Source organism: Culicoides brevitarsis, chromosome 1 (genome assembly GCF_036172545.1).
Source record: "Culicoides brevitarsis isolate CSIRO-B50_1 chromosome 1, AGI_CSIRO_Cbre_v1, whole genome shotgun sequence".
Classification (NCBI taxonomy): Eukaryota; Metazoa; Arthropoda; class Insecta; order Diptera; family Ceratopogonidae; genus Culicoides; species Culicoides brevitarsis.
This window is the reverse complement of record NC_087085.1, coordinates 24,539,085-24,565,309: the sequence shown is the minus strand read 5'-3', so window position 1 is coordinate 24,565,309 and position 26,225 is coordinate 24,539,085. Positions and strand designations below refer to the sequence as shown.

General features: G+C 32.6%; 8 protein-coding genes and 1 long non-coding RNA gene across 11 annotated transcripts; 4 read left to right on the top strand and 5 right to left on the bottom strand.

Moving 5' to 3' along the window:
* Nucleotides 1-825: 825 nt before the first annotated feature.
* On the bottom strand, nucleotides 826-2,334 carry LOC134838504 (GTP-binding protein Rheb homolog). The gene is made up of 4 exons (XM_063854048.1): nucleotides 2,167-2,334; nucleotides 1,954-2,025; nucleotides 1,465-1,672; nucleotides 826-1,400 (listed from the first exon to the last, which is right to left on the bottom strand). Exons 1-4 carry the CDS (start codon nucleotides 2,213-2,215, stop codon nucleotides 1,178-1,180), a joined length of 552 nt encoding a protein of 183 aa, XP_063710118.1. The 5' UTR covers nucleotides 2,216-2,334; the 3' UTR covers nucleotides 826-1,177.
* Nucleotides 2,335-2,662: 328 nt separating this feature from the next.
* On the bottom strand, nucleotides 2,663-4,566 carry LOC134836275 (ovarian-specific serine/threonine-protein kinase Lok-like). Its single transcript, XM_063851499.1, has 2 exons — nucleotides 3,913-4,566; nucleotides 2,663-3,856 (listed from the first exon to the last, which is right to left on the bottom strand). The coding sequence occupies exons 1-2, from the start codon at nucleotides 4,385-4,387 to the stop codon at nucleotides 2,859-2,861; spliced, it is 1,473 nt and encodes a 490-aa protein (XP_063707569.1). The 5' UTR covers nucleotides 4,388-4,566; the 3' UTR covers nucleotides 2,663-2,858.
* A 1,319-nt stretch (nucleotides 4,567-5,885) lies between these two features.
* LOC134827183 (WD repeat-containing protein 3) lies at nucleotides 5,886-8,898 on the top strand. The gene is made up of 2 exons (XM_063839754.1): nucleotides 5,886-6,045; nucleotides 6,113-8,898. Exon 2 carries the CDS (start codon nucleotides 6,122-6,124, stop codon nucleotides 8,831-8,833), a length of 2,712 nt encoding a protein of 903 aa, XP_063695824.1. The 5' UTR covers nucleotides 5,886-6,045; nucleotides 6,113-6,121; the 3' UTR covers nucleotides 8,834-8,898.
* Nucleotides 8,899-8,986: 88 nt separating this feature from the next.
* LOC134827187 (4'-phosphopantetheine phosphatase) lies at nucleotides 8,987-10,662 on the top strand. Its single transcript, XM_063839757.1, has 4 exons — nucleotides 8,987-9,372; nucleotides 9,437-9,639; nucleotides 9,782-10,216; nucleotides 10,286-10,662. The coding sequence occupies exons 1-4, from the start codon at nucleotides 9,086-9,088 to the stop codon at nucleotides 10,513-10,515; spliced, it is 1,155 nt and encodes a 384-aa protein (XP_063695827.1). The 5' UTR covers nucleotides 8,987-9,085; the 3' UTR covers nucleotides 10,516-10,662.
* On the bottom strand, nucleotides 10,657-12,011 carry LOC134827188 (RNA-binding protein with serine-rich domain 1). Its single transcript, XM_063839758.1, has 4 exons — nucleotides 11,902-12,011; nucleotides 11,719-11,829; nucleotides 10,969-11,628; nucleotides 10,657-10,900 (listed from the first exon to the last, which is right to left on the bottom strand). Coding segments are annotated over exons 1-4 (873 nt in total). The 5' UTR covers nucleotides 11,904-12,011; the 3' UTR covers nucleotides 10,657-10,800.
* Nucleotides 12,012-12,094: 83 nt separating this feature from the next.
* Nucleotides 12,095-13,886, bottom strand: LOC134827184 (fidgetin-like protein 1). Its single transcript, XM_063839755.1, has 3 exons — nucleotides 13,798-13,886; nucleotides 13,003-13,735; nucleotides 12,095-12,938 (listed from the first exon to the last, which is right to left on the bottom strand). Exons 2-3 carry the CDS (start codon nucleotides 13,661-13,663, stop codon nucleotides 12,097-12,099), a joined length of 1,503 nt encoding a protein of 500 aa, XP_063695825.1. The 5' UTR covers nucleotides 13,664-13,735; nucleotides 13,798-13,886; the 3' UTR covers nucleotides 12,095-12,096.
* A 226-nt stretch (nucleotides 13,887-14,112) lies between these two features.
* On the top strand, nucleotides 14,113-15,771 carry LOC134827185 (suppressor of fused homolog). Its single transcript, XM_063839756.1, has 3 exons — nucleotides 14,113-14,264; nucleotides 14,317-14,455; nucleotides 14,522-15,771. Exons 1-3 carry the CDS (start codon nucleotides 14,166-14,168, stop codon nucleotides 15,592-15,594), a joined length of 1,311 nt encoding a protein of 436 aa, XP_063695826.1. The 5' UTR covers nucleotides 14,113-14,165; the 3' UTR covers nucleotides 15,595-15,771.
* Nucleotides 15,772-16,506: 735 nt separating this feature from the next.
* On the bottom strand, nucleotides 16,507-18,366 carry LOC134827788 (sarcoplasmic calcium-binding protein). Of its 2 annotated transcripts, none has more exons than XM_063840609.1 (4): nucleotides 17,927-18,366; nucleotides 17,307-17,453; nucleotides 16,934-17,242; nucleotides 16,507-16,866 (listed from the first exon to the last, which is right to left on the bottom strand). In XM_063840609.1, exons 1-4 carry the CDS (start codon nucleotides 18,059-18,061, stop codon nucleotides 16,636-16,638), a joined length of 822 nt encoding a protein of 273 aa, XP_063696679.1. In that variant the 5' UTR covers nucleotides 18,062-18,366; the 3' UTR covers nucleotides 16,507-16,635. The 2 variants fall into 2 exon arrangements, with proteins under 2 accessions (XP_063696679.1, XP_063696680.1); XM_063840610.1 differs by having other exon boundaries at nucleotides 17,939-18,365.
* Nucleotides 18,367-20,201: 1,835 nt separating this feature from the next.
* Nucleotides 20,202-26,224, top strand: LOC134827789 (uncharacterized). 2 transcript variants are annotated; one of them, XR_010161814.1, is made up of 3 exons: nucleotides 20,202-20,371; nucleotides 25,922-26,037; nucleotides 26,098-26,224. It is a non-coding gene; the product is annotated as an uncharacterized LOC134827789 (long non-coding RNA). The 2 variants fall into 2 exon arrangements; XR_010161813.1 differs by lacking the exon at nucleotides 20,202-20,371 and adding an exon at nucleotides 20,383-20,661.
* Nucleotide 26,225: the final 1 nt, after the last annotated feature.

The window sequence follows — 26,225 nt, the reverse complement described above, 5'->3', positions numbered from 1 at the left end:
GTTAGAGCCTGAGGAAAAATCTTATAAGGTAAGGTTTTCAAATTCCATTCTTCAAGAAAATATATTTTATTTTTTTTTCAATTTCAGCGCAAATTGGAAGCTTCCGGTGAAAAAGAAATCAAATCGAAAGTTTTCAAAACCAGTCAAAAGTTTATTTATGGCAACTATAGTGGATATTACGGATACCGAAAGAGTGAAGAAGGCAAGGATCCTCGAATAAGTATTTTTGAACAACATAAAGAGCTCTTCGACGACAAGAATGTCTTAGATATCGGCTGCAATGATGGATCCGTAACCATAAAAATTGCCAACCTGTTTCCAGTCAAGTCTATCAGAGGTATAGATATCGATAAGTCTCTGATAGGCAAAGCGAAGAAAAACTGCAAGTACGAATTTAAAAAAAGTCTCAACCCAAACCTGCTTAATGTAACTTTTGAAGATGGAAACTATGTATTAAATGATGAATCTTTGTTAGCAAAGGAGCAACCACGATTTGATACAATTCTTTGTTTATCAGTGACGAAATGGATTCACCTAAATTTTGGCGATAAAGGTATCAAGATGCTGTTTAAGCGAGTTTTCGCACAGTTGCAAACCGGAGGATCATTCGTACTGGAAGCACAGCCATTTAATGGTTATCGACGAAGGAAAAAATTATCACCATCAACATTGAAGCATTTCAGAGATATCAAATTGTTTCCAAAAGACTTTGAGTCGTACTTATTATCCCCGGAAATCGGATTTTCCAATTGCTATGTAATAAATCAATCTAGAAGTACGAAAGGATTTGATCGACCGATCCAAGTATTCGTCAAATGAATTAGATTTTGTTTTATTTTTTATTCATCTTATATTACAAATTATTAGTGTCTTGTAAATATTATGATTAGATTTAGCGTATTAACCATCGATTTATTAAAAAAAAGGAAACCCATTTCACTTTTGAATGAAAGAAAAAACGTTTTTTATATAAGAGGCGATGTAAAATAACGTATTTGAAATAAACTTTTTTACTTAAACTACTTTAGTTTTGTTTAAATTGCCAAATTAATATCATGTTTTGCTACATGATGCAATTTGTTTTCTTTGCATTGTTTGTGTGTTTCTTACGAAGAAAAAAAAACATGAATTTAAAAAGTTAAAAAAATCTTTTGTCCACTGTCGACATTCATTTAGCTCAGGATATGACGCAACTGCTATTGCTGCTTCCTGGATTGCCGTTATCCTTTTCAATTTGAACTAAAAGTAAGTGGAAAATGTCAGTAACAGATTCGTTTTGCTTCGCTGATGTCTCCAGGAACTGTGCTTTCCACGATTCGGCCAATTTGCGTCCTTCTTCAGTAGAGACAGCTCGTTCCTGATGTAAATCTGTTTTGTTTCCGACTAACACCACCGGAACACTATGATTCATCGAAAATAAATGTAAACCAATTTTCAATATGACGAAAGAATAAGTATACTTACTAAGCTTTTCCCATTGCATCTAATAATTTTGCATAGATAATCTGTATGACCTCGAATGACTTTTGACTGGTAATCGAATAAACTAAGACGTAGCCGTGAAAATCCATGGAATATTGGGCTGGAAATATAGAATATTCATCCTGACCTGCTGTATCGACTAATTTGACCTCGTAGTCTGTTGAATTGACACGAACAATTTTTGTAAAAGCTAAGAAAATTGAAATGAGATAGAAAAAAAGATTAGGTATGTACCTTCGAACGACATTATATGAGTATTAGATAATGTTTGCCACATATTACCAAAAATACAAATATTAAATTAACGAGTCGATGTAATGAAATGCGATAACGAATAAATAAAAAGGAAATTGTAAATATGAAAAATCATTATAAAAAAATCTCGAACCACTGTCTATCGTCGTAAAGGACGTACACGACGACGTATTACTACCAAGTTATTGGCTCTCACCATGAATCATTAATACTTACTATCCTCGATGGTTGGATTGTAAGAGTCAACGAATTGATTTTCCACAAATTGAATAGACAATGACGATTTGCCTGTACAGAGAAAAATCTGTGATAAGAATTTTTTGCGTTCATGCGAAATCAAGTTTTTGTGTTGGACAAAAGACTTGATTTTGTAGCATTTTATAAGTACGCAAATAAATTAAAATTTAACCACTTTCTTGTGTATCTTACCAACGGATCGGTAGCCCATCATGGCAATTTTACGTTCCTTTGGTGCCATAACTCACTCGTACACAGTGCAAACGTTGGAAAATACGCTGGAAACTACGCTTGTTATTAAAAGAGATTTTCTTTCTTTATTCAGTTTTTATAAATAAACATTTCACTTTGTTGAATTAGCGAATGGCAAACTGTCAAATTGATAAGACCACCTGAGGTATTATTGTCTACCGTTAAGTTTTAAGTGCATTTTATTTAAAAAAAAATATTACAAAACTTTTTTATAAAAGTTTGAGTTTCTAACGAACAATAAAGTAACAAGGGTAAAACTAATAATAATCATTAACAAGCATAATTTTAAAAGAATCCCAAGACTTTAAAAGAATACATATCAGAACACAGTTGTTTCAAAATTATGGGTTTCTGTATTTTAATTAGACATATAAATAAAAACATGAAAAATTTTTCTTAAAAAAAAAAGTCCTGATTTAATTCTATTTCAATCCATTTAATTTATTAATTTATTTAGTATGTATAAGAGTTAACATCAAGTGTTTGTAACGACCAAATTCAGTTACAAAGTAGTTACATACACAGTACATAGTTTAAATACATATAACTATTAGATATTACTGTTTAGTAAAATTTTCGTTGTGTTTGATAATTATGTACTATATTACTATATTAGGATAAATTGGCGATATTCAATGTCGAACTTTTTTTTGAGGGGGTTGTGGGTAAGCTAGGTCTTGTTCGACATCAAGTTCGATTTTGCGAAGGCCGCTTCGTAAACGAGGAAAACGAAAATTACGTTTCTTGGTAATTCCCATCAATTTCTTGGCCATTTTAATGCCATTGTACTTGGGATCCATCCAGGATCGTTCGAATATTTCATCTATGTCAATTCGTTGTTCGGCGTCCACAATCAGCATTGAGCTAATAAGGCGCATGGATGCTGTGGATGTCGAGCCCCAAAATGGTGACAAAAACTGAAATCGTCCGTTTGCTATCTGATCACGGAGATCACCATATTCTTCGGCAAACGGCAATGAACCACTTAGCATTGCGAATAGAGTCACGCCGAGCGACCACACATCAACCTTCGATGTGTACACGGGAATCTCTTTGTCCAATATTTCCGGTGCCGTAAAGTTTGGAGTTCCGAGCAGGGAACGCAAGCAAGTTCCACTGTGAACCCATTTGGAGAGGCCAAAGTCCGTAAGTTTTGTCAAAGTAAAGGCTTCATCCGTTTTTAACAGAATATTCTCAGGCTTAATGTCGCGGTGCGAAATCTTCTTTCTGTGCAAATACTTTATTGCATCGGCAATCTGGAACATAATGCAGCGGCTCTGTTCTTCGGACAAACGTCCTTCGGGACAGTTGACAATACGACTTAGAAGATCTCCGCCACCCATGTACTCAAGAATCAAATAACATCCATCCACATTGTTGATAAAATCAATAGTATCAATGATGCAAGGATGCTTGATGTTTCTCACGATATTGATTTCCTGCTCTGAGAATGAAGACTCTCCTTGCGATCCAATGAATTTGACTGCAAACGGGTTCATCTTGCGATCAAGTACCTTGTATACGACGCCAAATGCTCCAGATCCTAGTTTCTTGCTTATCAAAAAATTTTCCTTTAAATCTTTTGGTGCACTTGGATGTTCACGCACAATAAAATCGCGAAAATCAAATACTGAAAAACTCAAAATTAGACAAAAGAAAAAAAATACATTCATTTTATTAACTTACACCTTATGTGTGGTGCCGCAACTCCAATGACGTCGCCCGTCAGCAAAACTTGAATTTGATTTTGTCCTACCAATTTCCCATTTACAAAAGTTCCATTCTTTGACAAATCCTTGATGATGATTGGCGAATCTTCGGATGTTGTGTCTTTGTACATAACAAAGTGGATTTTTGAGACACGAAGAAACCACTTCATTTCCAAATTTTCCGGTTTATCGAAAACGTATTCGCATTTGTGATCACGTCCGAATCGGAATTGTGGAGCGCGAATATCCAAAAAGTCTCGTTCGGTATCTGGATATAAGATGTTGTGTCGTTCTCCCTGATAAATGAGACGCTTTTTGAAAAGTCTGCACCAAGGCTCTTCTTCATCGTTTGCTACGTCTGGAAGTTGATTTTCTGATTCTTCGGTTTCACTTGCTTCTGCGGTATTTGCAGATTGCATTTCGTGTAGCATATCATTCAAAACTTGCTCCATTCTGAGAAATGTTACAATTTTCGGCTTTTCCGTGCGTAATATAATCGAATTTCACCAAATTATTCGAGAATCTAATGCATAGGTAGCATATGCAAGTTTTCGTCAAAAGTTAACTAATTTTTGCCTTAAAATAAATTAATATTAAAAGAAAAATGAAGAGTACGATCCGTTTCACATTCTCCGAAATGATCAGTTAAAATAACTGTATTATATAAATAATTTAAATTTGACCAATCAGATGCTTTGGCGGTTTTTTGGACCAATCATGGCTTTTGTCTTATCAGATATTTTCTGCACGTGGTTTTTTTTTTAATAAATAAAAAAAAATATTTAATGAATGGGAATCAAAAATTAAATACTTAAATATTTTTTTAATCTAAAATATCTTGATTTATTTGCTAAGAAAAACATTTATTTGCATAAATACACAAAAACCGCAATGAAATCTATGCGCAACTCCAAATCTCATCTCGTATCCTTACAGGATAAAAATCGATAAAAAGATACCGTATTTTATTTAAAACGGAAAAATCGAATTTCATATATTTACAATGCCAGAGACTGTAAAAAAAGACGAAAAAGGTGAATTCCTAAATAAATAAATTGACATTTCAAATAATTCGAGTTAAAATATTTTAGAGGAATCAATCGAAGTCCTGCGAGAAAGATTGAATGCAATGAAGAGAATCATTCAAGATAAACAAAGCAAAGAGGGAGTGACTACTGATTTTTGGAAGCCTTCGACTAAGCAAGTGGGAATTATTGATGGCAACTTTTTGAGCGTAATTATTCACGTCGAATTCGAGCAATGAAGAAAAGCTAATCTTTATTATACTATTTTAGGTTGCATTTGGGGGTGCTTTATTGGTAATTGTCACAGTCTCCATATACGCGTTTTATAATTTATATCATGCAATTTTGAAGAAATTCCCCTCGAAACACACGGAGCTTTGAAGTAATTTTGATTTATTAACGAAAAAAACTACTTGTATCCATTTTATAATTTAAGTATTTGCAAATAAAATTCGGTCGAAATTTATCTTTAGATCCAAAATTAAATAAGGTCTTATCCAATAATGGTATCAGAAATTTAGGGTCGTAAAAATGCCGTCCAGGATTATTTTTTTTATCAAATTAAACTTTTTTTTTTAAATTGTATGATAAGGCCGTTCCAAATGAAAATAAAAAAAATCCGATGCTCCATTTCAAAAGTCGAAAATCCAATAGGGCAAAATAACAAAAATTAAAATTTCATCATGACTGTTTTTGGTGTAAAATTAAAAAAAAATCAAAATTAATTTTTGTTTTAAAAATCATATTTATTTTGGGGACTCTAGAATTTAGGCTTAAACAGGAAAAACTCTCTGGAAAACAGGTAATCTGGCAGGAAGAATCCCGACGGTTTTCGATTATATGGGGGAAGGGGGTCAAAAAATGTCCTATTTTATCCGCCTAAGTACTTGTTCTCATTGGTGAATATGTTGTTGTTGTATGTATTTAATTTTCAACCAATGAAATAAGAGCATAATTTTATACGTCTAATCAGCTGACGAATGAGGTGTTTAAAAAAGTAAATTTGTTTACTGCACGTGGGTACCAAAAGGCCAAAACAACAAAATCTGCCTTGAGTACTTTTATACTTTAAATAAAATAATTTGGTAAGCCTATACGGATAAAGATACGGTTAAAGATTTAGAGTTTTCATACGATTTTTATTAATTGCAGCCCGTGACAATGGGATTGACAAAACAATACTTGCGTTATCAGCCGTTGGATAATTTTAATATTATTGGCAGTGCTCGATCGAATGTAGTTTTCACGCCGATCGGAGGTGTCGATGGACGGTTTGTCGCAGTTGGCGGAGCTGAGAATGTTCTCATATGGGATTTGCGTATCGGTGAGAAAGTGTTCGAGTTACGTCGATCCAAGGAAGAAGTTTGTCATGTGTCTGCCAGTTTGGATAAGAAGCACTTAGCAGTCGGATATGCGGATGGCGTTGTGGAGCTCTTTGATCTGGACACGAAACAGAGCGTTGCTACATTTGCAGTACACCGAAGTGCCATTAGTTGTCTGCGTTTCGATAAGCTTGGACTAAGACTGCTGTCTGGTGGATTAGATACAGAACTTGTGGTATCCGATGTCGTAGCACAAGCTGGACAGTGTCGTCTAGTGGGCCACACGGGCCCAATTACTGATGCACACTTTATGACACGCTTCGAAAATATCGTTGTATCATGTTCAAAAGATACCCAGATTAAATTTTGGGACATTGAGACCCAATTTTGCTTCAAAACCATTGTCGATCATAAAAGCGAAGTGTGGGGCATTGGACTACTTCGAGATGATAATTTTCTAGTTACTGCTTCCAGTGAATCTTCACTTCGTGTGTATAACATAATGGAGAATGATAAAAGTGTCACGGTGGAAAGCTCCGATGTAATGGACGACAGTGCAAGTCCTCTCAAATGCAATTTTAGCGGTTGCATTCAACGTTTAGGTCGCGGCCGAACAATGAATTTGATCACTGATGGTAGCGGAAGTATTATAGGGTGTCACGGTACCGATACAACAATCGAACTTTTTTACTTTTGTACAAAAGAAGAAGGAGATGCTCGTTTGAAGAAACGCTTGAAAAAAATGTCAAAATCTCTGAACACCGAAGAAAATGAAAAAAATAATGAAATTAGTTTGACAGACAAAATCAAACGATTGCCATCAATTAAAGCGGAAGGAAAAGTCAAATCATTCGACATTCTTATCGGAACAAGCGGTGAGCTACGCGTGGCAGCGTCATTTGCCAACAATTTACTCAAGCTTTTCTCGCTAAACTATACACAAAAGCATGCTGAGGCCACAATTTTGCGAACAATTGCTCAACACGGTCACCATACAGAGGTTCGTTGTGTCGCATTTAGCTCCGACAATCTGGCTGTTGCATCAGGAAGTGGCGAGGCAGTTAAATTATGGAATCGCAACACCACAGCATGCTTGCGAACGGTGTCCGTCGACTATGCCCTTAGTACGTGTTTTGTCCCGGGTGATCGTCATATCTTGGTAGGTACCAAGTCGGGCCATTTGCTAATCGTTGACGTTGTTATTGGAGAAATAATTGAGGATATTCCGGCGCACGATAGTGAGCTATGGAGCATTTGCCTTTTTCCTGATCAACGAGGCTGTGTCACAGCTGGCGATAAGACCACAAAATTTTGGACCTTTGAGTTAATTCAAGATCCAAATGATGAAAGCAAAAAAATCTTGTCGTTGTTGCACAAATCTACACTAACTCTCGACGAGTCTGTTCTTTGTGTGCGATTATCGCCGAACAACAAGTTTACTGTTGTTTCTTTGCTTGATAACACCGTTAAAATATTTTTTTCCGATTCCTTCAAGTTTTATCTCTCGTTGTATGGACATGCCATGCCTGTGTTGAGTCTGGACATCTCATATGATTCAACGTTGGTTGTTAGTGGTTCAGCAGATCGAAATATCAAAATTTGGGGTATGGATTATGGTGATTGCCATCGTTCGCTATTCGCTCACGATGATAGTGTGATGAGTGTCAAATTTATTCCGAAAACACATCTATTTTTCACGTGTGGTAAGGATGGAAAAATCAAACAGTGGGACGCCGATACTTTTCAAAAGATTCTCACGTTACCCGGACACATCGGAGAAGCCTATGCTTTGGCAGTAAGTCCTAATGGTAGATACTTAGTGAGTGCTGGTTCTGATCGTGTAATCCGTTTGTTCGAACGGACTGATGAGCCTTTGGTACTGCAAGATGTCCAAGAGGAGGAACGAGAGGAAATTGAGAGCCGCACACTAGCTACGGGTGCTGATTCCACCGTTGCTGCATTGCCAAACCTAAAGCTACCATCACGTAAGACCGTTGGATCTGAAAAGGCAGCAGAATCCATATTGGAGTGTTTGGAGATTTCAAAGCAGTTCGAGCTGCAGGACAATAAGAAAGACATACCGGCCCTTATGCAAGCATTCGAAGCTAAAAATTGCGATGACTTTCTGATAAATGTTTTGGGACGCATTCGTGCCAGTGACATGGAAGAAGGTCTCTTGTTGCTGCCTTTTTCGACCGTCTCTGATATTCTTAAACGAATGCCACACCTCATCAAAACAAGAAAGGACCAAACGGAATTGCTTTGTAAGGTCATTCTATTTTGCTTTAAAGTACACCAGAAACCTCTGATGACGAACCAAACTTTGCTTCCGACAATTCGAGACATTCAGCAGCACTTGAGCAATTCGATTACTGAACTACGAGACATGATAGGATTCAATTTGTATGGTTTACAAATGTTACAGCGGGAAATCGAATCAAATGATGGTGTCGAGTTGTTCAGAGATGCATCAAAAGAAAAACGTGAACATGACAAAAAGAAGAAAAAACGGCATCTAACAAAACGTTTACATGTGCAAATGAGTACATAAACATATGTTTTAGATTTATTATTTACCTATATAAATAAATGCAAATTGTATTTTTAAATATATAATTTAAATGCTTCTTCATTTCTATCGGAATAAATCCTTTTCCTACAATCCAATTTTTTTTCCAAGAAAGTGGCATTCAGCATTTGAGTGAGATAAATAAACTGTCAAATGTCAACTTGAAATAAAGAGGTACAAGTTTTGAGAATAAATAAACAAACAAAATAAGTTTACTGACTAAAGTCGCGATAAATGTTTTTACGTAATTTCACGCAAGGGAAAATACGACAAACAGCCAGTCAATCTAAAGTCATGTCTCACTTATTATTGGAACCGGTAGTCTACAATCCAGACACATTGAATCTAAATGACAGTCCAGAGAGCAAAACGTATTGGTTTCTCTGTTTCCAAGACTTGATTGGAAGATTGTCGAAACAGGCATCTAAGAGTTGTACTGACGATGACGCCGAGATTCGAGCAGAGAAATTAAAACAATACTACATAAAGGAGTTGACATTACTGCAGGACGAAAAAAACAAGTAAGTAAATTTTGTTTCCTTTCAGGCACTTTCAATTCACTTTTTTGACATTTCTCTTTTTTAGCTCTGAGGAACCTCTTACTATTCGAAAATACCTCGATTTGCATGAGCATTGTCTCAGGTTGTTCAATTTCGTAGATCCATGGAAGGAACAAAAGGCAATTGAAAATGACTTTGCTTTAATTCGACTCAAAAGTCGTCTCATCGAAATCGATAAATTAGAGGGGGATGAAAGGTGGATTGAAATCGCTAAGGGCTTGCTTGCAGGTGAGATTATTGTTATCTCTTAAATGAATTTATTTTACGAAAATCAACAAGATAAAGATATAAGATTGTTTTACACTATCCATTAATTTATATGGCTACCTAGAATTAACTTTAAAACTTTTGTTTTGTTTACTATGTTTAGGCAATCTATTTGATTGGGGATGTAGCAGTGTGAGTATGATGCTTGAAAAAAACAAATCATTCGGATTGACGGAAGCCGTGGATTGCATTCAAAAACGCCCTTGGGTTATTGACGACCTTGATGATTGGCTCAGTAAGATGAGACAACCACAAAATTTTAAATGTTGTGCTATATTCGCCGATAACAGTGGCGTAGATGTCGTTTTGGGAATCCTGCCCTTTGCTCGAGAGATGCTTCGTCGCGGTACGAAGGTTTTATTGTGCGCCAATCAAGAACCAGCTCTAAACGATATAACCCACAAAGAGTTGTTGGGAGTAATTGAGAGATGTTGTTTGGAATGTCAAATTATAAAAACTGCATATGAAACTGGTCAATTACAGATCCATAGTAACGGTCAAAGTGGGCCCTGTCTGGACTTTCGTCAACTCCCAGAAGGTACGTAAGTGTATCTAGATTGCTAAGAATCTTATATACTTATATGGTATTCTCTAATTTCTTTCGCAGAATTGAATATCGCCCTCATTAAACACGAATGTGACCTCATTGTAATCGAGGGCATGGGTAGAGCTTTACACACTAATTTACATGCAAAATTTAAATGTGATGTACTAAAATGTCTCGTTATCAAAAACCAGTGGTTAGCGAAGAATTTGTTTGATAGTGGAATATTTTCGGTAATTTTTAAGTATGAACGGGGTGGAACCCATAATTCGTCGAAGAATATCAACTGTTGACTGTAAATGCCGTGTTAAGATTTGCTGATAAAGAATAAGCTGAACACAAATATATTTATGTAAAACTAAATGTTAATATTAATCGTGTTCAACGCTGTAACCGCTATTCGGATATGCGAGAATAAAGAAGTAATGTTTTTATTAGTCATTAAATTTATTCAAATTTTAAATATTTACGATACATTTATGGGTGTTCTTAGATGTCTACGAAATACAGGTAGATGTAAAATGTGAAAAAAAAAGCGAAAATCCTGGTTATGTTTAGAAATCATCAATGAGATTGATTTAACGAGAGCTATCGGAGCTACTTCTGCGACGTCTTTGTCTGATGGGACTACGAGATCGAGATCTTTTACGCCCAAATGATCTTGGAGGAGATCTTCGTCTGCGAATAAAAAAAAATCATTTAGAAATAAGCGTCGGCTAAAAATACCCTAATTATTGCAAGCAAACCTGAACCGTGGTGGAGTTCTACGACGTTGTCTTTGTGGCGGAGAGAATCGTCTGCCTCCGATTGGCCGGCGTGGAAGTAAAACTGGAGCGGCAGTTACTTCTTGCCCATCAATCTGACCTCCATCCATATGTTTCATGGCAGCTTCGGCATCATCCGCGCTCACATACTCAATATAAGCAAAACTACGACCAGTTGTGGGATGTAAACGGTCCATTGGATATTCGACAGACTTGATTTCACCATATGTGCTGAAGATTTCCATAATGTGATCTTTTGTGACGTTGCGTGTCAATCGGCCGATATGGATGCGTTTTGGTTTTGGTGATGGTGAACGTTCCTTTCGTTTGCGATCACGAGAGCGTGAACGCGACTTAGTGTCGCGTCGTTCACGATTACGGCGTCCACGAGAGACTGATCGAGACTTGCGAGCATCTTTGTCGGCACTCGCTCGGTCCGCCGATCGCTTATCCTTGGACCTTGCGGATCCATCTTTACCGTCTTTCGCTGTATCTTTTGCGGGACTTTTCGAAAGTGACTTGCGTTTGGGGCGAGAACGACCGCGGTCACTACTCGATGAACTGCTGGAGCTGCTCGAAGAACTGCTAGAGGATGAGCTACTTGAACCTGAAGATGAACGAGACGAGCTGCTATCTGACGAGCTGTAAACAAATTTTTAGGTTATCAATGTTTTAGGCATTTTTGTAGAATAAACATTTTTTGATGAGTTTTTTTTATTTTAATGCATTTACCTAGCACTACTATCCGAGCTGCTAGATCCAGATCTGCGCTTTTTGCGATCCTTATCACGTCCTCTGGATTTTTCTTCCTTTTCTACACTTTCAGACGCTCTCGGTTTTGCCCTGTTAATTTTTCAGAAAGTATCGTAAAATTCACAAAATCTTTATGATACTCGAAAAGTCTAAGATACTTACATTATGAAAAGCTATAAATTAAGATTATATCTGATGATTTTCTTTATTTTTTTTTCTTGAAACAAATATCCGGGCTTGTTCTTTGACGATTTTTATGAGGCGCGTGACACAGATGTCATTTTCATAATTTTGTCACGCACCTCTTCAAATTTAAAAAAAAACGGTGAAAAATTATTTATGAAAAGTTTGTATTTTTTAATATCCATCGGTTGATCCAAACTTTTTGTTCCATTCAATGTAGTGCGTCACATCTTCTTTAGAGACACTAGGTCGTGTTCCTTTGAGAGCTCTTTCAAAATGATCGATATTGACTGGTGGAATGTCCTCCTTTTGGATGTCTTTGGAAAATCCGTGTGTCTTGAACAAGTCTCGCATCGGAATCATACCGGCAGTTTCTGCCAAAACTTTCAAATCGGCTCCTGAAAACCCCTCTGTAGCTGACGCCAAATACTCGATTTCCGTGTCTTTTAGATCGTGCTCGACCTTGTTCAGATGATATTTTATAATTTCTATTCTAGCCTCCTTTTCAGGCAATGGAATATACAATCTTTTCGTGAATCGACGTCGTGCTGCTTCATCTAGCTCACCCGGACGGTTGGTGGCTGCTATCAAAAGTACTTGATCATTTGAATCTGTTCCACATCCGTCAAGAAATATAAGAAACTCGGTTTTTAAACGTCGTGAAGATTCATGTTCGTTATCAGAGCGTTGAGAAAGCAAAGAGTCTACTTCATCGATGAAAATAACACTTGGCTGACGGAAACGGGCATACGTAAAGAGCGTTCTTACCATCTTCTCCCCTTGCCCGATCCATTTCGAAGTTAACGAAGATGCGCTGATGTTAAAAAAAGTAGCATTTGCATTGTTGGCTATGCAGCGGGCGATAAGAGTTTTGCCGGTGCCGGGTGGACCGAACATGAGTACTCCTTTGGATGGTCGTCTTAAACCAATAAAGAGATCTGGTCGCTGAATCGGATATACAATTGTTTCCATCATTGTTTCTTTTGCGAATTCCAGTCCCTTAATGTCCTCCCAGGCTAAGAAAAAAGAAATCAAATAATGTACTTATATTAAGTTACATGTTAAAAATGAACAACATACTCAAATTCGATGGTTTAACGAGAACATCAACCTTTATTATTTCCAAAAGTTCTTTATCTATTCCCTTAAGAAACTCATCTTCATTTGATTCACTCTCTTTTACTTTTGAGCTTTGCTCCTGCTGTGGATCTTTGTTTGGCTTGATCGTAACCAATCGATTTCCCATATAACGACGAACTGGTTGATTTACAGGTCTACTGGCGATTACGGGAGGAGGTCTATTTTCCACTTTAGCTTGTCTAATACATTCTTCACGTGCCGACCTAAATTCAGTATTCGCTTTGTTCTGGTTGTCTGGTTGCTGGCCTGGAATATTTGTCTTTTCTGGGCGTTTAATATTTGTCGAGAAATTTTCACAAGTTTTTCTTGATTCTTGATTCCCGACCGCCTGTTTGTGTTTCAAATCTTTATCAGACTTTTTCTTCCGCTTGGCGACTCGGTATCTTTTGAGAGCATGTTGAAGGTGTGTGTCAAGACATTCGCATTCGTTGCTCTCCGGTTTGTTTTTCAAAAACAATTTTCTCAGGTTTGCCTTCACATCGAACTCATCGTGCCATTCCCTATTTTGAAGTGCTCTCGCAGTGGCAGCATCTGTAAAGCCTAGTAATTTAAAGAATGCAGCTTCCTCTTCTGTTCTGGTTTTGTTGCGATTTTTTGGCATACTGTTTTGTAGTAAGTGAAATCTTGTTAGCAACTTGACTTTACTTTTTTACAAAACCCCGGCATTTTTGAGCTGACAAATAAGCAAATAATTTTATCACTTTCATTCGACTTTGGAGTATTTATTTTATTTACAACAATAAATACAACAACGAAAACATAAACAATTTTATTATTTAAAATTATTTATTATATTATTTAAAAAATGATCCTTTTTTCATAGCCGAGAAATTTTTGGAAAAAAAATTAAATTTTTGAAAAACTTTTCCCGTTGGGTATATGAACAAAACAACTTTTATTTAAATTGAAGCGTCTCAATAATATTTTTTAAATTTATATTTACAATAATTTCTAACATCGAATTTTGTTCACAAAGGACCTATTTAACAAACATATACTTCAATTCGAATTTGCTTTGCTAATTCAAGGTACTGATTTTTGTATCGGCCTGTATTTATGTTTGTATTTATATTCAATAAAATCTAGCTTCAATATCAAACAGAATGGATGCACTGAAAAACAAAGGGAAAATGCCAAAAGGCCTTGAGAAACTAATTGAAACATGTAACAGTATTTATCCTGATCAAACAAATCCTATTCAAGTAAGGACATCGCAAAATATAATATCTTTTGTAAAGACATTAAAACTTTTAGGCGACGACAATTTTAAAGTATTGGCTGGGAGGACAAGATCCACTGGATTACATATCTATGTACAGCAATACAGGAACTTTGACGGTACCTCCTCATTGGCACTACATATCTTTCGGTCTTTCTGATTTACATGGTGATAGTAAGCTTTGATTCATTCCTTCTTGCCTCACAATTGTATTTATTATTTTTACATTTACCTACTTAGATCGAGTTCATATGCCTGAGACTTCCGGAGACCCAGAACCAAAGTCTGGAATGGGATTCGAGCTGACGTTCCGGTTGTTAAAAACTCCCAACGATGGCGACAAACCACCTTCATGGCCAGCAAACCTTTTGCAGGATTTGGCACGTTATGTTTTTCAAACGGGAAACCGTTTATGTTCAGGTGACAACATTCCTTGGGGTAAATGCTTGAACAAAGCACTACCACCAACAACGAAAATCAAACATATGCTAATTTGCAATGACCCTCAAATGCCACGCACTGAAACGCCCTTCGGATGGGTTGATTTCTTGCAAATCGTTGGTGTTTGTGAGGAAGAGTTGGAAAAGGCATCTCGATCAAATGGCAAAAGCGTTCTAAATTTACTCAGGACCGATGTTAGTACTGGGGGCGAATGGCTCATTACAGACATGCAACGAACTAAAACAGTATTTGAATTGTTTCCAGAAAAGTTGCGTCAACTGGAAGCAAATTTGGAGGCAGAAGGTTCTGACTTGGCTGGTGTCAATGCACATTTTGAATTTAAGGAACTGTTTAAGTCAGAACTTAATGTGCTGGAACAAAATGTTGCAAATGCCAATAACTGGGATGCCAACTCTGACATAAACATAAAAAAAGAACCTCAAATCGGAGATATTACTTGCCCTGTAGAACAATTTCCATCAGTGCCCTTTCGTGCAACATCATTCAATGGTCTAGAGATCAAATTACCACCATATGCCGCCAAGTTTCTCGTTCTAGCGATTCGAGATCGCGTAAGACACGGCCGTCACTTTACATTCAAAGACCAGAAGTATGCCTTAACATTTGTATCAGAGTCAGTAACGGGCTCAAATTGCTCCACAAACAATCCGTACGTTATTTTAGGTTACTGGATTCAAGTTTTGATAACAGAAGATTTGGTGAATCGAATGATAGATGCATTCAAGTGTCTTGAAAGTACCAGTATTGAGCTCCTGAAATTACCACAAGTCTTTGAATTCTCAGACAAGAATCTCAAATTTATTGTCGACAATTTTCAAATGCAGCAAAATATGAACCCGTTACTGCAATAACCCATAAATATACAACAATTTAATTACAACAAGTGCCTTTTAAAACGTATTTTTTTTTTAATTTTATACATATAAATAAATATATAATGTTACATGTAATGAAACACAATTATTAAACATAAGACCTGTACAACTTAAATTCTTACATGTTTTCTTTCTAAATTACACAATAAAAAACTTAAACAAATGTACGTGCAAGAAGTGAAAACTGTCTTTATTACGAAACACAATTGAAATTGAAACAATTGAAACACAGTTGAATTCTATTGCAAACCCAAGAATATTTGATAGTTCCTCTTTGAACTTCAACAGAGTGCAAACTTTGAAAGAGTTAAAATTTATAAAAATTTTCAAACTTACAAATTTTTTTTTTAAACACTCAAATTTACATTGATTTTTTTTCAAATCAAATTACTCTATTAACCAACATCATATTAGATCGATAGTACATTCAATATGAATTTTATATTTTACCTGATTGCATTACTTTTACAATTGATTTTGTGTCTGGCATTATGTCCACCAAAGATTAACATCAATCATTATGAACTAGTGTCAAAGGCAGACAAGGAAAAACCTGAAAAGGAATCTTTAGAAAAAAAACATGATTCAACTAAAAAAACCGACTTGATCCAACTTCTTGTTAAAACTATTGCGTTACAGGGAGACCTTGAAAAGATTGAAAGTGTTTCTAAAGTTAAGTTAGAAAACTGTGAAGAAAATATGTCCAAAGACCTGGCACAACTATATAAGGTTGTACCTTTCTACCACAATCCTCATGATCCGAAACAAGATGACGAAAGTAAGTGTCCTCATAAAGAAACAATTTCATGTCATTCAAAAATTGCAACACCATCATCGACTTCAGAACCCTCGCTGACTGATCATTATAAGAGTAAGCACATTAACTTATAATTTTCAATTAATATATTTGATTTTTTGTTTGCATTTTAGGATTTAAACCACAAAATTTGTAAACGTAAAACATTAAAAATTATTGTTAATGAATATCTACTTTTAAGTTATGTGACAAAAAAAAAATTATTGCTCAACTAGTGGTCCCCAAAACATTTTCGATGGACAAGTTTCGTCATCTTTAATTATGAAGTCGCGACCTAATTTAATAAATTCTTCCATTGACAATTTTCCATCACCATTTTTGTCAATAACGGCAAAGGAATCTACAGCATTTTCGGCCGATAAGCCCAGACATTCAAAAAACAACTTAAATTCATTGATACAAATTTCACCAGAACGATCATGATCGATTGCCTGAAAGTTAATTGTAATTTCGGTGATGTAGTATGTACAAGATAAAGCAATAAAATTGAATGCTCACTTTAAAGATAAATGGCAAAAACTCGTGGCACTTTCTATGTAATGATTTGTCGTTCACCACATGATGCATATCCGTTAGATACTGCTCAACTGTTACCAAATTATAAGGTGTTATTTCTCCCCATTGTGCCTCCCATGTACTTTTCATAATTAATTTGAACTCTTCAATTTCATCTGGATTTAAATGGCCCAAGTCTCCAAACTTGTTTGCCAAGATCATAAAATCATCGAACGAAATAACTCCGTCATTATTTATGTCGAATAGACCATGTAAAGTTCGCATCTTACGGCGCCAGAAGTCACTATCACCCTGCATGTCATGGAATATTGTTAAATTATATTGTTTTAACCAAAGAATTAATATCTTTACTTACGATTTTGGCATGGGGAGCACTTTCATCAACTCCCTCAGACTCGCTGCTGAGTTCTGGTTTTGTTTCTGCCGGTTTATTTGAGTAGTCACGTGCTTGCTTGAGGAACGTCTTTGTTGCTTTTCTGAGAGGTGATGATGTTGAAAATCTCTGTTGATTAAAATTTAAAAAAATAATTATATTGATAAGTTTCACAACTGATAACCGTTGTCGCGTATAAAAGAGAGTTGTGATACTGTAATCTATTTATAACTTATTTTTTTATTCTTTTTAAATTGCGATTCTAGATTGAATATATTGAATTGCGTGAAAATTAATAAGGTGCAATAATTGAATACGTAAAAAGTTTTAAAAAGATAATGACATGTTTTGTTTATTTGTTAAAAAAATATACGAGAAATTTTAAGACTTTGCAATGTTTGTCATATTAACTGAATTGTAATTACTAATTAGAAAAGTAGTCCAAGATTTAATTTTTAATAAAATTTTAAATGAAAGATATTTAATATATTTAAGGATATTTAATACATATAACAATCAAGGTAACAAATATGTTTTCTTTTACTTTTAATGACATTATTGTCAAAGGTTATCTAAATATTTATATAATTTATATACACTACCAATGTACTGACATATTTGCGTTCTAAATTTGGTTGCGGATTATGGCATATTCTTGATGATTTAACCATTGCACCTGAACTCCTTTCAATAACTCCCATGTAACGTGATGTGACTCTCAAAAGACCAGATGCCATTTTTCTATTAATCTTTCTGATTCACGAATTTTAAGCATACAAAAATTCTGAAAATACTGATTGGGTTTTTCGTTGTTACTGATTTAATATTTATTATTTATTATAGAATTTAAATATTTATTTTTTTTTAATTGTATTTTTAATCAACCTCTTCTCTTTAAAGTAACTTTAACATTAACGGCTAAAGTATTCATGGTTCTTATTTTAAATCAAAATTAGTTCCAATTCTTGCCGTACATCCGCTTTGGTGGCTCCAAACAGGATGTGGACATCGTGCCTGCAGCGCCATCTGGTGGCTTATCACTTTCAGCCGACCCAAAATTAGTTCCAATTCTTGCCGTACATCCGCTTTGGTGGCTCCAAACAGGATGTTGACCTGTAATTACGGAAATAAAAAAATAAATAATGAGTGGTAAATTTTATTTTTTTTTTTGGAAAATTTCATTGAAGCCGCTCCAAATGAAACTCATTAGTTTTGTCCAAAATTTTGAAATAAAAAAATTTGAAATACTTTTTTCATGCAAAATGCCAAATTTTTAAAAAAATTTTGATCGTTAATCAATATTATTGTTGTTTTAAGTTTTTTACATTGATATTTGTGTATTTAAAATTGATTTAAAAACATTTTAATTAAAATTGAAAAAATGAATACCATGAAAATAAATGTCAATTTTTTTTTTAATTGAAAAAAAAATCAATAGGTGCATTCAAGATCACTCATCGCTTCCATCATGATTTTTTTCTGTGATTTTTTTTCGAATGTGTTTTTTGATGAATAGCTTTGACTTTAATGATATATTTTTACGATTTTTGATGATTCTCGATAAATCCAACAATCCAGCTTATTTAACTTGAACGCATTCGATGAAAAAAAATTGGAAAAAAATCATTGATGTCGATGGGAGCATATTTGAATGCACCCAAATAATTATCATGAAAATTTTATTTATTCTATGTCAAAATACGATTTTGAATACAAAAATTACTAAAAATTTAAAATTTTTCTTAAAAATTTCTTGAAAAATCATGAAAATACACCGGTAATTTTTGATGAAATATTTAATTTTTTTTTATTTTGCCCTATTGGATTTTCGAATTTAAAATGGGGCATCGGACAAAACTAAGGCTCCCAAAACCGAGTACTCGATAACCGGATATCCGAATATTTGAAACTAACCGAAACCGGTTAATTTGCAAAATAACCGACTCGGTTAGTTGAAAGACCAAAATTTCGGCATTTTCTGATGATTTTTTCAATTTTTTTTCAAATTTTATCAAATTTTTGAATTGAACTTTACTTTAATCTGTTAAAGGCTCAGAATTTAAACAATAATATTGTTCAATACACATCACCTGATTTCATTGAAAAATAAAGTACATGAGATTTTTTGATGGTTTTGTTTTATTTAGGTCTAAATTAATCGAAAAAACCTAAATTCAAAGTTCTGGAACGAGATTTTGCGATTTAAGACAATTTTCAGTGGATTTGAGGGTTTAAAAGTACCTTTTAGGCATATTCAAACGAAGTAAAAGTGCTTAAAAATCCTGAAGCTCATTCCAGATTTTAAATTTTGATTTTTTCGATTATTTTAGGCCTAAATAAAAATCTCTTGCCGTATTTTTCGATGAACTGAAGAAATTAATTAAATTTAATATTGATAATAATTAAATTTATATTGTTCTAAAGCTTTATTATATGATGCATTATAAAGTTTGCTTATTCTATAATATTTTTTTAATAAGATTATTTGAATACCAAAAATGAAAGTATCTGAACTCTAAATATCAAAATTTGAAATAATTTGAATACTTTTTAATTGAATAAGGCAAAAAAAAGTATAAATATGTCTAAGTTTAACCATTTTGGTTGTGAAAATTAGTGAAAATATTTATCAAATAACCGAATCGGATATCCGGTTATTGAAAATTTATTAACCGATAACCGGATAGTAAAATTTGCCGGTTAATTGGGAGCCTTAGACAAAACTATTGAGTTTCATTTGGAGCAGCTAAATTAAAGCTTAATAAATATCATCCCAAGAAACTTATTTTTAACCCAAAATGTTTAATGAAACTTCAAATTTTATTGAATTTCTTCATACACCAGTATGTTAATAACTTTATATACTTACTTCTACTACTACTACTACCACTGAAGTTAATAATCAAACGAACATTTAAAATTCCGAAACATCAAGCAGTTAAGTTTCAATCGATGTTCAGTATCCGATCGACCAGCAAACCATTCGTTTATAAAATATTTAATAATAAAACATTATTGTTACGAGTGATCAGTTCACGAATGCTTAGGTACTAAAAATACATTACATTTATATAATATTAATTTAATCAAAAAAATAAAAACTTATTACCTAACAAAAAATAAAAAAAATAAAAAAAAATAATAATAAAATAAAATAAAATAAAAAAAAGTGACACATCATAGCTATTAGCGTATCGTTCAGTAAAATTGAAGGTGTGAAGTAAAACAGTTCTAATACTTGTGAATTTGAATTAATATAAGGTATTCATACAAAAAAAATTGGATAGCAAGTGACAAAAATAATTTTTTGTGTTACTTGATTCCAGTTTTATTCAAGGTAAATTAATTAATTAAAATAATTAAAGTTATTCATCTAAAATGTTTAAGAAAAGTAGTTGTTTACTACACTATTTTGTTAGTACTCTGATGTCATACTTCAATAGAATATAATTTGTATGATTTAAGTAAAATCTGCACTTGATGTTCTGAATAAAAAAATTTTGAGTTGATCTTTGATTTAAAAAAAAAAAAAAATATATATATATATAAAAATAAAAGTTCGACTTTATATGTCAAATTTTTATATAATTTACATATCATATTTATGATTTCTCTCGAGTCCATTTACGGTTATGGTATTCCCGTTTAAAACAAAATGAGAAAAGTGATGTCATTCGAAATAAAATGTGAATTGCAAATATCAAAACATTTCCATTTAATGAACACCTTTGACTTCAGATCATATTTTTAAATTTTGATAGAAAGTCAATACACAATTTTGCTAAGTACTAATAAAATTATTCACTTTTTGTCAACGTAAAATCTTAATAAATTTACAAGAATATTTTTAATGAAAAAAACCGTGTGTGATAATTGTATGTCTTTATATATTTATTTATCTCTTGATAAGATAATCAAAACATTCCAGTACATCAGAAAAGATTTTATTCGAATTCAACTGGAATAGACAGATTTTACAGAGCACATTAACTTATTTTTTCTTTGAAAGAAAACACGTAAGAACTTAAAGTAAAAAAGTTTAAAATCATAAAAATGTCTAAATTGAGATGTTACGTGATATTTTTAATTTTATTTTGTTTTGTGTCCGAAACACATATTGCTGACATCATTTTTTTGACTCGCTACCACACGTTCGACTTGAGTTTCTGCGGTTTTATATAGTATTTAATAGTAACATACCTAGTGAGTGACACCGGTTTAATTGCTCTAAAATTATAATATACGCAGTACATCTTATGAAACGTGACAATAATAATTCATCACAATAAAAGATATTGCAAAACTTCTCAAGGTCAAAAAATAAATTGGTCGCCCTCAAAGGCCTTTCAGCTCACCCTAAAGTTTTTCGAGTAATCTCGTTTCAGCATAGAAAAAAACATAATAATATTAATTTTTAAATCCACAAATTAACCACTGTTATGTATGATCTACTCTACATATTTATCTAAACTTATTAATATTTTTGATACCTATTTGATTATCGATTTAGGTTGCAGGTTTGATGTTAATGTTCTTAAATTTTGTGTTACATTTTGAAATAACCGAAGAAAAACATTTTAGTTAGTTAAAAGAAAATCATCAAATTTTGCGAGTAATCTTAGTATTGGTGCCGTGTCAAATTTGTTTGTGTATGTAAAAATGAACGCTATATAGAGCTAATACACCTAATAAGTTAAGTTTCTCGATCTTTGAATGAAAGCTACACTTACTTACAAATATATTTAGTGAATACAATTCTACGTATTATAGCAATTTAGTATTAAAATGTGTGAAATTTTATTCTACGGTGCAGACTGACGATGACTTTAGTTTCTAGTTTTGAATAGTACAAGGCTTCAATTTACTAAATATATTTTTTTTCGGTGAGACCGCGTTTTTTTTATCAAAAATTTCTTTGATGTTTTAGCACTCTAAATACATTGTTTTGAAAAAAAAACATAAATACTTGAACAATCAAATTTAGGTACAATAATTTATTAAAAATAATAAAGGCAAAGCGACAATATTCTATTGACACTTAATGAAAAAAAAATTGTTTTATCCATTTTAAAAATAAATTATTCTTAAATTTGTGAATGTGCAATGAAGTTATCATAAGTCAATAGATTTACATTGACTTCTACCTAATGATTATTGATTTCTCTTGGAAATTAAAACAAAAAAAACGTGATTGAATATTTGCGAAAATAAATAGTTACGTCATCAGATTCAGTTTAATTAAGACATGTTAGTAAATGTTCTAAAAAACGAAAACGACTACCAATAAACAAATATATTAAATAAGGTTTTAACGAAACAAGCGTATGTATAAAAATGGTAAAACTGGTGTTCCACGGTCAAAAATTTAGCGTATGAGTTTAATTGTGATAGAAATCGTACGTATATTTAGTTTGTTTTTCAATTTATTTCCAACAATTTATTCCAACATTTGTATATCTGCTTTTGAAATAAGTATGATGTATAAAACATATGTATTTTCATACACTTAAAACAATAATAATAATAATAATATAGAAATTGACTCATTTTTCTTTCATTTAATGAATATATATTTAAAATAGTAAAAATACTGCCTCCTACGATTCACACACAAGACCGATATGGTATTGACCGGCTAAAGGTGTGAATGAATCACATCACATGTTATGGTGGGTGTCATTAGTTTACTGCAAGCAACATCTCTATGACCTTTTTAGGAATTTTTGCATTGGTGCGTGAGCAATTGACCATTTTTTTTATTGATGTTTAAGTTTTGTATAGGTATGAACCGACCATTAGAAATTAGACAAATAGTTTCACATTGATGATTTTTTAGATTGTTAAACATTAACTAAAAATATTCATGACTTTAAACATACATTAATTTTAAACATACGAGTCATATTTCACCTTGAATCACCTGAAAATGTAGCAAAAATTTATATAGTTTTTTCGTATAAATTCTTTGCATTAAATTTGTCATCTTGGATTGTATGTTTTGGTTGGATCTCATTCCATACGTTGAATTTGGCGAGCGACAAGTTGAGTTCACAAAATTGTTTTCAGTAAAAAAAAAATTATTAACTAGTAGAACTCCTTCCCAGACGGTAATATTTAACTTATAATCGTTACATCAATGTTATATTAAAAATCATTTGCATTTTTCCTTGTGCCAAGCTACGTTTCTCTTTCACATGTTCATTTCAACATTGCAAGTGAATTTAAAAAATCACCATAAGGTAACGAAAAATTTATTTTATTCATCCAACATTGATTATTTTAGCTTTTAACAAGAGTTTTCAATTGATTTTTTTTAATCTTGTTAAATGAGCTCTGAGGAGCTTGGCAGTAAAACTTTTAGTGTTTCGATCAGCAAAAATATAGCATAAATTTATTAAAAAAAAATATATATATATATATAGGTATATATATATATATATTAAAAATATAACTGGTTTTCTCACTTTTAGCAAAGCGATTTTTTCCCGGTTCTCTTTTGAGCACACTATTATAACATACGTATCAGCCAAAAAAGACCAAAATATTGTATGAATGTTTGATCAGCGATTTAAGCTCAGTATGATGTAGTAGTAGACTGCTTCGTTTGTTAAAATTCATAATGAAAATATTTTTAGCTAGTAGCTTCAGTATTCGATCGACACTCATGCAGTGAAGTAACTTAAAAAACAAATCCGAAAAAATAACCATGAAATGATGTCATAAAAGAAGCGAGTGTAGGCAAGGTTGTATTTATTAAAAAGTCATTTGTGAACAAACATATGAAAACACCTACATAAACATTAATACTGCTTGATTTGGTACAATACGAGTGAATGAATTGTAAGAAATAAAGCTTTAAATTTAGCTGTAAGCGATCGAGACATGATCATTGTACATTTTGAAACCGATTGAATAAGTAAACGAACGCCGTGTATTTTAGTGAAATAATAAGCGAAATATATGAAATAATTTAAGAAAAAATAAAAATAAAAAATTAAATAAAGTAAAAGTGATGAGAATTATTAATGAAAAAAAAAAATCATAATAAAAATAACTTTAGGTAATAAAAAAATTAAGAACGTTTTCTCTTAAAAAATCGATAAAAAAAATTCAGTGAATTCAAACTGATGAAAATAATAATATTCATGGTTCTTATAATCCACAAATAAAAGTAAATGGAGCATGACAAATTCAAACACAATTGCGAATAAAGCAAGTGAATTGGAGAATTACGAAAACTATTTTTACTATCAATCAATGTTTGACTTATTTTTTTCCTGCTTGAGTCACATAAAATTGAAAGACTGTTTTAGACACAGCAACAATTTCAAATGAAAATCGTCAACTAAAAACATAATATATATATATATAATTTAAAATTGATATTTGAGTATTTGAAAGTGTAAAAAATAAAAAAAACGCTGTAGGTCAACTCTAGCAGACTTTGTCATTATAAAATGGAAAATCAAAAACAAATAATTATTTTGCCAGAACACATTTTTTGAAATTTAAAAAAAATGTTTTCATACCAAAGATTTTTTTTTTATTTTTTTTACAATTGCAAAAATTTTAATGTTTCTTTAAAAGTGCTAGTTTTGTTCATAAAATGGACTTAGTTTTTGATTCTTAAACGAGGCATCAGATATTATTACTTTATTTAATTTGGAGCGCCCGAAAAAAGTCTTGATTATATTAATGTGTTTTATTAATTAATTTATAAAGTTTTTCTTAATTAATAAGTAATTATAATATGATGAATATTCTAAGTGTCACATATAATATAGTGTCTTGCTTAGTATATTGAAAAATGACATCATATCAAAACAATCACACATTATAGACAAGTATATAAAATTTGGATTTTGTAGAATTTTAACTAAATACTATATTAAAATTAATATGTGGTTGAATTTTTATAAATAAATGTTTTGCATTACAATAAAAAAATTTATAATTAATTCCAAGTAGAACAATACGTTTTGTTTGGTGAATTTTAAAAATTTCAAAATTTTTAAGTACACCATTGCAAAGAGGAAAACCAAAATATATTTTGAAATTTAATAACATTGACTGAAATCTTACAATACATGCACACTTATTTTACACGTTTAGAATGAAAACATTAGAAAGAACTTAATTTAATTTTAGCTGATTGAAATAAATGGAAAAAATAAGAAAAGTAAGAGGAACTTGTTTAATATTGTAAAAATTGACTCAAATGACTGTTCTTATTAATAAAAGCTACCTACCTGCTTCTCAATATTTTACTAAACGTAAAATCGAATACATACATTATATAACAAAATAAAGTGAATTTCAAAACTGTTTTATGTAGAACATTTTTTAGATCAATGTCGGCTTAAATTCAGTTCAGTTTCTACAAATATGCCACGAAAGTTTCCGAGTTTCAACGAAGTTGATCAATTGTTTTTCTGAATGAACACGTTGTTCGTGAATGAAACTTTAATGAATGAATGTGTACAACGTCATTGTGTGTCAGGGGATTCCGTCTGGAGATATAAATGTCTTCAAAAAATATCCCATACATTATGTGTATTTAACTGATGATATATGTATTGTTTTTGTTATTGTTACAGACGTCAACGAAATTACTAAAGCAAAATGAAGAAGTCTAAACAGAAAACTGGGTCCTCTACTGTGGTAAAGAGACAAAAAGTTTCACATTCTAATGCGAAGAAAAATGAATCATCAGGTGTGTAACCGTTTATATGTAAAAGTTATTTTTGATTAATTAATTTAATTAATTTTGCAGTAACAGAGAAAAAGTTCACTGTTTATACATCTGGATCATCGAAAGATAATACATTTTCATCGTCGAAACATTCCACAATTACATCTGGATCAACAGGTACTGAATATGTACCAATCAGGCGTCGGACA